Source organism: Rosa chinensis, chromosome 6, assembly GCF_002994745.2.
Source record: "Rosa chinensis cultivar Old Blush chromosome 6, RchiOBHm-V2, whole genome shotgun sequence".
Taxonomy (NCBI): Eukaryota; Viridiplantae; Streptophyta; class Magnoliopsida; order Rosales; family Rosaceae; genus Rosa; species Rosa chinensis.
In genome coordinates, this window is record NC_037093.1 from 24077942 (window position 1) to 24088471 (window position 10530).

The following is a 10530-nucleotide window of genomic DNA, read 5'->3' on the forward strand; positions in this document are numbered from 1 at the left end:
AGTGTTTGGTAAAATCAAAACTGGCTTGTGCTTTTTGTTTGTGGAATGACCAATTTGGACATGAAAGAAATAGTTTGGTTGATCATCACATTCAGGATCTAGTAAAAACAGACTCATACGGATTTGTTGCTACCAATTGAGGCTACTCAGTAAGAACAATTTTAAGCGCCATTTAACACATAATACATGATAATATATCATCCCGTCACATACTACACAACAATAATGTCTTAATGTTATAATAACATTGCAAATAATGATACAGCAAATGTTACAGTGGACAAATATCACCGTTACAAATAAGACATTGATATCATGAAAAAACCTAAATTTTGATGTCTATCGATGGTACTGGGAAAGTGAAGAACCGGATGACATTCAATGAGCCTAGAGTGGTGGTTGCTCTTGGCTATGACAATGGGATGAATCCTCCGGCACGGTGCTCCAAAGCTTAAGGAAATTGCACAGCTGGGATTTCACAAACTGAGCCTTACATTGCTGCTCATCATTTGATTTTGTCACATGCAGCTGCTGTTCAGAGATACCGTGAAAAGTATCAGAAAACACAAAAAGAGTGGTCTTGCTCATCCATAAATATTGGCTTAATTTCCTTGGTTTTATTTTTTCCCTCTCATCTCAGTTTATAAACATATATGTCAACGATTACAGTAACATTTCTGGGACCATCACAACACTAATGAAACGAATAATGATGGCCCTCTGGTCTAAGAAACAAACCGGTAGCTTTATAAGAAATTCCTTGCTGCTGCAACTCGAAAAATAGTTTACGACTCCTATTTGTATCTGAATTAAAATGCATCATTCCACACATGTTGTAAAGCATCAAGTTATATAGAATATGAACATAAACTGATGTCTAACAACTTGCTAGATTAACATTGACCAACTCTGGATATCAACCCCAAGCATTGAAAAATCAAAATGCAAGACACACCTAATGGCCTCAGAACCAGAAAGTCCCAGCAGAGAGAAGCAAACAACGTAAAACCAGAAAACTGCACTCGATGCAAATAGATAACTGCAGAAAAAGCGCCCTAATGGCCAAAAACTTGGAATAAAGCTGCCTTCCAGTGAAGCAAACACAAACACAAGGTCATATATTCAAGACTGCAGGCCAGATAAACACAAACACAGACACAAACACAGGACAAAGAGGGTCCTAAATGCTGATAACAAATTACAACTTTTCTCAAATACGTACTCTTAACCTGAAACTCATCGCAGTTACAGATTGCAGACTCAAGAAGGACCTTAATAGAGTACGGTAGCTTATCTGCATCACAAGCATCAATACAACCACAGTCAATACATCATCACAAAAACTCACACTCGATACTCAAAACAGTAAAACACTCCACTAGTCCACTGAGCATAACAGAACAATAAGGCCCAGTTTGGCCAAAATTTCTTCCTTGTTGAAAATAACAACACAGCATGATTGAAATTCTGCTATCACTTTCATTTCATTCATTTTCTAAGAAACCAACAAGGATCAGAAACCACAGCTCTGAAGAATCATCAAACACAAACACTAAAGACCCATTGAAACAAAAAGACAAATCAATCAAACAGTCAGTGTGGGATATGAAAAAAGAAGAAATCTTTAAACAAATTCACATCCTTTATCTGATCCCACTTCAAATCATAACAACCTCAACCCACCAAAAACACCAAAACCCAGAAGCCAGAACAACCCAGATCACGATGTCGCTCAGCTTCTCAAGCTACAATAACACAAACAATGAAAATAAGTTGAAAGAAAACCAACAAACAGTTGGGGACAAAAAACAAGACTACTATAATATGGAAGGTACGACATTCTACACATATCATATGAGGTCTGGAACAAAGTCAACAAACCACAACTAGATTCAAATCAATCATATTCTTTTTTAAATGATGTACAGAACAGTAGATAAGAAATCCACTAAACCAAAAACGAAGAGAAAAGTTAAAGAAACTAAACTACAACAGCACTTCAATTGGAGAACATGGCAAAAAAAGACCAGTCCCTGAATTTGAGGAAACCAGACGCTCTTAAGGATCAGTTTCATCAATTAAGAAAGACCAGAGAATAAAATATTTACTTACATGCACAGTCATCTGCTGCAAGTATGCTAGTGCTTTTTGTCTGGACTGCAGTGAAGAAAGAAAAAGTAATTTAGGCCTTGCCTTAACTTAAATTATTTCAGAAGTATCAAAACTACTAGGAAGTCGGCACATTCATTGGGGGGACAAGGTGGCATACACTGACTATAAATATTAATTAACAAGGGCAAGGACTCAAGGAGTGATGCAAATCACAAATAAATCAGGCCAACAGAAACCAGGTAACTTATGTTTAAGTTAACCAGCTTTAAATGAACTATTAAACTTGTACGTACCGACTGATTGGTTACCCATCTTTCGTAATAATGGGTGTACCTCTCTAGAGAGTTCTTGGCCATCTCTCTTCGTTTCTCTGCCTCATCATACTGCAAATAACCATATCACAACAATCAATCAATAATGCCACTAACTGAAATAATACAAGAGAAAAATCCTCAACTATCAAAATAGAGTTGCAAACTATGTTAACGTACCACTTCCTCCTGCTTCGCTGTCTCATAGAGGTTACAGGCATAAAAGCCACCTGTCCTTTCACCATGTTCTGACCATGCACCAAGACAGAGCCTGAAGGCATGTACAAATGCATTAGAGTTCACAGAAGATGCATGATAACATGCAATGCAGCTTTGAGATACCAAGATAGTGTATCTAGAAGACAATAAGAGGAGCCTAAGGTGATAAACACCGTTTTATAAAATTAAAGCACACCAGAAATCAAAAGGCAAGCAACCGCATTGCAAAAATGCTTACCAGCAAAACTCAAATTTACAAGGTGGTGTGCAAGTGATATGCATACAGCCTTGGTTTTTCTCAATGGGTCATTTGCACTTGGGGCAAGGCTTGGAATTAGCCAATATCCTGAAATCCAGCAGCCATACAGCTTAGCAATGAGGCCTATGCATAAATACAGACAACTACAGGATTTTTGCAGCCACTGTTTATAATGTGTTGGGGAGTTTAGATTTTTATTGAACCAACCAGCCCTCTGATTTCCATGTGCCAATTGATACAATAGAGAGAGAGAGAGAGATTTAAGTTCTTGAGGATGATTTCGGATAGACTCTTCAATAAATATAATAAATCATTTAAAACAGAAGGAATCTTGAAACATATAATATCTTTCAATTCATGACTGCTGTAATTAACCCAGACAAATACCTATCTTTCTTTGCTATTGTTCCCAGCAAAATACTTATACTAGAAATGAAATATCATGATTTTGTTAAGATATTTCCCTCCCTTCAATAATTTATAGAATCATTAATAACTCAGTGTTTAATATTGACATTTCTGCAATATCTAACAAACTACATTCTTATGCTATAATACAATCAAAGTATATATATCCAGGTGGACAAGGGTAGACAGGCCAGCACAATTATCATGGTACATCTTGGGCCATGCAACCACTTTATATCTGCACATAGGTTATCATCTCAGCAATCCTATGGCCCAAGGAAGTCCAGCGTTCACATCTAAATAACTTTTCTTTGAACTTTATAATTTTACTTTCCTATCAATAACTAAGATATTCCATACCAATTCATATTTTCAGATTCGGCACTGTTCTTCAATATCCAGTTGGCCACTGTGCCACAATCAACGGGGCGATGAGCTTCTTCAGTACACTGCAAAGTCAAATTCACAATATGTAAATGCCATAAAGCCCAGATACTACAAATCCATAGGCAGCTAACTTTTTGGCAAGTATTTTTCGAGGAATTGATATCCAAGAATGCATTTTATCTGATATATCTTATTTGACATTCTAATTTTTGGAGATTGATACAGAGAAGAAAGTGATACAAATCCAGTGAAGAAGTTTATCTGATATATCCTTATCTTATTTGACATTCTAATTTTTGGAGATTTCTGGCATCCCCTATCCATGGTAATTGATGAGCACAGACATGCAATTCACTATCTATAATCAGTGAAGAAGTTTATCTTAGAGAAATTCAGAGACACTCACTTTCCAGCAAAAGCTATATGAACAGCGGCAAGTAACATCATAGCTTCCACTACCAACAATAAAATATATAGCATAATCACAGCCTGGAGCAGGACACCATGGTGGCCACCAGGGAGAGCAAAGGTGGAGGCGCCGATGGTGCACAAGATGTCGTCCTAGCACCGAGAGAGAGAGAGAGACAGTTGAGGGAGAAGAACTGGTCGAGGAAGAGGAAGAGAAGAGGCTGGTCGTGTGTGTAATTCCTTGAAGTTCATGAGGGTACCCAATGGTATTTTGAAAATTTCATTAAACCTTCGCTACAGTAAACGCGGCTTCTGGCTTCTAAAAGCAGGCCTAGAGTGGCTTCTGCTTTTACGTCCAAAAAGCCCGTGCTTCGTAGAGAAGCTGGCTGTTAGGAACTTTACCAAACACCAAAGTAGGTTGTGCTTATAAGCAGGGGCGCTTAAAAGCTCCCCCAAACATAGCCTTAGAAGGCTGAACATAATTTATTAGCAATGTTGTAGGGAAGAACTCCTTTCACTGCTCCCCTGAATCCTCCCATTGCTGAACCTCTGTCAAGAAAGAAACTTCCACGTAAGTGCAAGTACCTCGTAAAAAGGAATGTCCAAAATCCAGATTCTAGCCATTAAATAGAATATTTTCCCAAGAATTTTTCTATTTATATTGCTGACACCAAATTTTGAGTTTTCTTTTTAGAAGGCATGTAACTTGGAGAAATGAAGCGAGAAAAATCAAATCAGTACCTGTTACTTTTGCAAAGCCAATTGCAAGTCCAATAAGAGAGTATAAGTAAACTCAATTGTAAGTTACAATGACTGAAAGGCATTCTGTGTTTATGGAGATCTAGTGTTTGTGATCCTAATGTTTGTGATACTAAAATCTGAATGATTAGTAATAGGAGCCAATACAGCAGACCATCTATATATGCACATAAACCCTGAGTCCCTTGTTTCTGATAACAGTTCATTTAATCTCTGGATTGGTTTAAACAACAAATACTATAATACAATATACAATTACTCATACCAGACAATACAAGAACCATATGCATCCGTAAACACTAAAGACTAAGATGGAACCCCATAAAAAGAAGATTATAAGTAAAACTATGCAAAAGAGAACGTACCTTATAATGAGAAATATATGAAATGAAGAACACAGCATTCACTGGGGAATTACCTGATACTGGTTGCAGTAATGACGTAAGGTAGACCAAAATGTTCAAGCTGTCGACTACCTTGTAATGGTTATAGTACCAGTATGAGCCAGACATTGCATTTCAATAGAGTATGGTTTATTGTAGCTCAAGAAAAGTAACCTGTTTCTACTACTGTTTCCATTTCGATACTGTTTCCACTTGAAAATAACAATGAGAAAGGTTTCCGTGTATTCAACAGAAGAGGAATTGATATGACAATAGGATATGGTACATAGAAGCCCTAGTACAAGCAACAGAGCTACACATTTATCCACACTTGGAAAACTCATGTCCAGCTTTCAATCTGGCAATTTATCTATAACAGAAGAACTTATTAATAATTAAATATTTTATTTCTTACAATTAAAATGTGTAGTGCTTGTTACAAAAATTGAAAATTGTATAATGTTGTTGGAAAACTCATGTCCAGCTTTCAATCTGGCAATTTATCTATAACAGAAGAACTTATTAATAATTAAATATTTTATTTCTTACAATTAAAATGTGTAGTGCTTGTTACAAAAATTGAAAATTGTATAATGTTGTCATTTATATTGTCTTTGCTACTTGAGGTAGAGATTTAAGAAGGGATGGTGATGGCTTCCTCACAATGTGATTGAGAAGGATCATAAGTGTGAAGAGAGTCAATGCCCCAGCTTGATGTGCAGTGCCAAGCTCAACAGGCACATACGACAGAAGTGTAGATATCCCCAGTGTGACCTGCAATGACAATAGAAAGTACACATCTTATTCCTTTACTATAGTATACTGTATACAAGGAATATGTAAACCAAACTGATCTTGACAATGAAATAAAATGCAAAGGAGAACCATATTCTAGCCATAAGAAGAGAGACAACTAATAAAAACGATATTATACCTGAAGGCCAGCCATGCCAACAGTAGTTCCAATCAACGATCGAACTGCAGGGTGTATGTCAAACTTCCTTGTTGACCACCACAAAGCGACAATTGAAAATAAAGTTGCAGTTGCAAGGATACGGTGGTCAAGCTACAATCAAAACAACAATTCATCATAATCAGACTTGATGCTTGAAATTTCCAACCAATTATAAAACAGGAAAATAAAGATAGTGTGGACTTTGGAGCAATGATATCCCTATCTTCCCGAATGCTATACTGTATTAGATTTATTCCTATGAAATTCTCAGAGAAGATAGTGTAAGTGCTGTTATTGCAATTACATCTCAATGGGTTCAATATGATAATACCTTGACCTAGCAAATTATCTGTGCAAAGGTAATTTGAGGAAAACAAATGAATCAACTGTTTTCTGTTTTTTCTTTTGGAAAAGCTTCAACAATACGTTCTCTCAATTGTTCACTTCTTTATGTTTTATGTCATAGTATCTTAGTGTTTCAATATCATAACAGGAACCATTGACGCAACCAAAAACCAATGTCAATCTCCTTTTTGAGAAAATAAATTACAATCATTGGTCATACCTGCACAGTAGATGTATTCTCAAAGAAGTTCCGGATTAGTGGCTTCATGTCAAAAACATCCTCTGGGATCCATCTGTCGCCCATCTTGGGAAAAGTATTATAAGCATGTCCCTAGGATTCGACATATAAGCGTAACTATATAAGTGTAACTATAATCTATTCCTCAGAAAGGGGAAAAAAAAAATTACTCATTTAGAACACTATGAAAGTCAAGAAACAAAGAAGAACTACATACAGCATCATTCCCGGCAACAAATGCTCCTGAGATAGCAGTAAGCCCAACCAGTAAGCTTACAGGAAGAGCAAGTCTCTTCACTTTTGCAGCACCATGAACCCAGGCTACAGATTCAGCAGGTGGTTCAGGCATGACAACAGAAAGACCAGTCCACAAAAGGCCACAGTATATAGCAAAGGCTGAAGTAAGGTGAGCTGCTAATCGGTAAGGGCTTACTCTTGGCTGAGCATACTCAGATGCTGGCTCCTGCAGAAACAAAAGTATTTTCAAGGGCCATAAACTGTAATATATTTCAATGAACAAAGCACAAAGAAATGATATCTAACCTCTAAACCACTTTTAACCATCCACCAACCAATTAGACCCTGCCCAGCACCAAGGGCAAGAAGAGTAGAAAGTCTCAGTCCAAGTTGTAAGGTAATGTACCCCTTACGAAGAAAATATGAGAATGGCAAAGCGAACATAATACCCAATGCCCTTCCCCACATACGATGTGCATATTCCATCCAGTAGATAAATTTGAAGTCTTCAATACTCATCCCTTTATTTACACTGCAAATTATCAAGAAAAGTTCTCAAACCACTTCAACTACTATAAAAGGCAACTTAGTAACATCCACTACACAGTTAGTCAACCATATAAACTATATAACAGAAACTACTACTACTACTACTACTACATAAACACTAACATTATCACTAATATAGTCCTTCAAAGCCCAAGCCAACCAGAAATGAAATGCCTCTCTGCCAGCAAACTATGCTAAATTTCCATTTTAGGGCCAAGTTACTGTAGCACTACGAGCTACAAAACCTGAAAGGGTATTGACTTCAAAGCTAATTATTGCTAAAATAATGGAACAGCGTTGTTTGCTCTAACCGCTTATATTCAGGGGATTGCTTGTACTTCTCGAACTCAATCAACCAGTCTTCATCGGAGAGAGGCGGAAGCCCCCCAGTAAATTTCCAATCAGTCATTGAAAGACCAGATCGGGTTAGTCGTGTAGCACCTCCAAGTATCACCATGCTAAACACCCATGCAGCAGAGCCAAAAAGCCAAATGCCAATCAATTTCTGAGCACGAGGTCCTCCGTTTACAAGAAACTTCAATCCCTCCTTATCTTTGATGCCTACAGAAGCCACAGTGGACATATTCCTTATAGATGATGCATAGCTACCCTGAAAATGGTACAAGAATTTCCACTTTATTTTTACCAAAATAAATAAATAAATAACTGAGCAACACAAATTTCGTCCTTGAATATTCACTGGAAAATGAAACTCCAAGAACTAGTCTTTGGTCCAATGCATGCATCATAGGAAACTGATAGTTAAACTCTAAAAAAAATATAAAAATTCAAAGAAGAAATGCAATTCCAAATCCATTCAATCTCGAAATCCTCGATTTTGCGAAGCAAACTAAACTCTACTGATGGAAATGAGACTAAAGATTTCCAATTTTGTTTGAATTGATGACACAAAAAATAAAGAAGCAACCTTGGAGAAAGATGGGGAGCATTTCCTTGTGAGCCCAGTAGAGAATAGGCGGTAGGTAGCCTCCTCATTGGAAACCCTAGATGCCCTCACGTTGTAGAGAGCCTTGCTATTCTTCTTCACAAACAACGCGATCACTCGGCTCCGAAACATAGTCTCTCTCAATTCTCAACCTTCTGGGGTTTAGCAGCGGTTTTGGCTACTCTGAAGCAAAGCTGGAGCTCCAAAACGACGACGTCGGCTGTAGTTTTAACTTTTTAAGAAAACCAATACGTGTATCCATTTCAAACCACGTGTGAAGAATTTTAAGTAAGGGAATTTCTATTTATACCTCCCTAATTAGTATTTAGATCTCTACTCCTTATTTTTCCCTAAATCTTTCATTAGTGTCCTTTAGATTTTCTCACTTTACCCTTACAAATATTGGCTCTGGTACATTTGTCTTGTTGCTCATGGTATATATAATACCTGAAAATATTCCCCTGGTCAGTCCGATTGAAATTGGACAGTGAGTGACCACACAATCCCCTGGTCAGTCCGATTGAAATTGGATAGTGAGTGACCACACAATCTCTGGTCAGCTGCTGACCAGGGGAACGGGACCCATATACTCATACACACACTGCACGCCAACATTTTAAATGATTTCCAAATTTTTTTGGTTCTTTTTTTTTTTTTTTGAGAAATTTTTTTTTTTTTTTTGTTCTTCTATCATACTTACAATCTATTAATGATTTCATTTAGAGTTTTTCTATTGAGACCTCCATATTTGCTCATTTGACCCACCGGCTTTTTATACCTCTTATTTGTTTTTTAAAAAGTAAAGTTTGCTATTTGAACCTCTTTCAAATACCTAACTTAACCTTATTTATAAATAGAATGTTCCAAACATTAAAGATGAGTTTTAATTCTCCCATAATTGTTTGTTTGCCAAAAAAGAAAAATTGAAATAATTATTGAAAAAAAAGGAGGAAGTCATAGCTTGATAACTAATTAAAAAAATATTACCATAATTGTTTTCAAGCCTAATTTTTCATGTTTTATGTTTACAAAAATTAAATTTGCTTATTTGATTTTTATCTAACTTTATCTTATATGCTACTTTACATGCTTATTTGGTTTAGTTTACACGATGACTCTCTATCCCTCATTTTATGATCTTGTTATACTAATGAGAAAACCATTTATCTAATATTTTTCTATTGCATCATAATTGTGTTCTTGTATAATCCACCAAGTAATTTTGAATGCATTATCTTTTGAATATAATCTTTGCTCTCTTTGAAAGTTTTCATGAACAAATAAAATCATAAATGAGATTTGAAAATGGAAATGAATAATAAAAGTTGTGGAGAGAGAGAAAAAAATTCTTAATATTTTGTTGTCTGTAACAGTCTTTTCACATAAGGACATATAGATTATTTAATAATTAAAAAATAGGAGAAGTCTAGTAAGTAGATTAGAAGGTCCCAATAGAAACTCTCTTTCATTTATCAAATTTTATAAACAGAAATTTAAAAGCTTATAGGCAAAAACTGTCTATTCCATTTTGATTAACTTGGACATCATCTCATGAGCCTTCGTGGATGGCACACATATCATAGATACAGGAAAATAGAGAATGGGATCAATATTTTTCAATCCTGTATAACTAACATTGAAATTAATCTATATCACCATGAACAAACATTACAAGCCAGCACCAATATCTGCAAATAGAATAAGAAGCAGATATAAAGAGGAACATAGTACGTGATTTCAATTTTTTTTTTCAAAGGGTAAAATTGTATTTAAAAAGTTATAAAAAAAAATAGGGAGGTCAACATGCCAATTTAAGAGGATGAATAGAAGCACTTTTTAAGTAAAAAGGCAAATTAGATGAGAGAGAGAGAACCCAATATCAAAAAAAGGATAATCAATAAGTATCATGGCGTTTCGGCTCTCCCCAAACCCTAACTCTCACAGCCCTGCATTCCAGCTATGGCGGCCGGTAATACTCTCCCTGCTAAGCCACATGCAAATGGCCCCAAAGTGC

At 36.1% G+C, this 10530-nt stretch overlaps 2 protein-coding genes across 6 annotated transcripts; both read right to left on the reverse strand.

The window, feature by feature from the left end:
* Window positions 1–226: 226 nt before the first annotated feature.
* Window positions 227–5688, reverse strand: LOC112174768 (probable E3 ubiquitin-protein ligase ARI8). Of its 5 annotated transcripts, XM_040508937.1 has the most exons (10): window positions 4103–5688; window positions 3670–3758; window positions 2881–2988; window positions 2604–2694; window positions 2406–2495; window positions 2113–2157; window positions 1674–1745; window positions 1223–1294; window positions 739–804; window positions 227–531 (listed from the first exon to the last, which is right to left on the reverse strand). In XM_040508937.1, exons 3-10 carry the CDS (start codon window positions 2922–2924, stop codon window positions 388–390), a joined length of 624 nt encoding a protein of 207 aa, XP_040364871.1. In that variant the 5' UTR covers window positions 2925–2988; window positions 3670–3758; window positions 4103–5688; the 3' UTR covers window positions 227–387. The 5 variants fall into 5 exon arrangements, with proteins under 5 accessions (XP_040364871.1, XP_040364874.1, XP_040364873.1 ...); XM_040508940.1 differs by lacking the exon at window positions 1674–1745; XM_040508939.1 differs by lacking the exon at window positions 739–804 and having other exon boundaries at window positions 227–528.
* A 57-nt stretch (window positions 5689–5745) lies between these two features.
* On the reverse strand, window positions 5746–8702 carry LOC112173041 (cytochrome c oxidase assembly protein COX15). Its single transcript, XM_040508936.1, has 7 exons — window positions 8499–8702; window positions 7882–8186; window positions 7328–7553; window positions 7002–7247; window positions 6767–6877; window positions 6181–6312; window positions 5746–6020 (listed from the first exon to the last, which is right to left on the reverse strand). Exons 1-7 carry the CDS (start codon window positions 8646–8648, stop codon window positions 5850–5852), a joined length of 1341 nt encoding a protein of 446 aa, XP_040364870.1. The 5' UTR covers window positions 8649–8702; the 3' UTR covers window positions 5746–5849.
* Between the last annotated feature and the right edge of the window lie 1828 nt (window positions 8703–10530).

What these genes read in the sequence shown, in the direction of transcription:
- LOC112173041 (XM_040508936.1), bottom strand. Translation starts at nt 8,648, where the DNA reads ATGTTTCGGAGCCGAGTGATCGCGTTGTTTGTGAAGAAGAATAGCAAG. An exon ending in GCTCCCCATCTTTCTCCAAG is followed by an intron (nt 8,187 to 8,498) that starts GTTGCTTCTTTA and finishes TTCTTGTACCAT; the next exon opens with TTTCAGGGTAGCTATGCATC. An exon ending in AGAATACATCTACTGTGCAG is followed by an intron (nt 6,313 to 6,766) that starts GTATGACCAATG and finishes TTTTGATTGTAG; the next exon opens with CTTGACCACCGTATCCTTGC.
- LOC112174768 (XM_040508937.1), bottom strand. Translation starts at nt 2,924, where the DNA reads ATGCATATCACTTGCACACCACCTTGTAAATTTGAGTTTTGCTG. An exon ending in GATGGGTAACCAATCAGTCG is followed by an intron (nt 2,158 to 2,405) that starts GTACGTACAAGT and finishes TCTTCACTGCAG; the next exon opens with TCCAGACAAAAAGCACTAGC. An exon ending in AATTTCTTATAAAGCTACCG is followed by an intron (nt 532 to 738) that starts GTTTGTTTCTTA and finishes ATCTCTGAACAG; the next exon opens with CAGCTGCATGTGACAAAATC.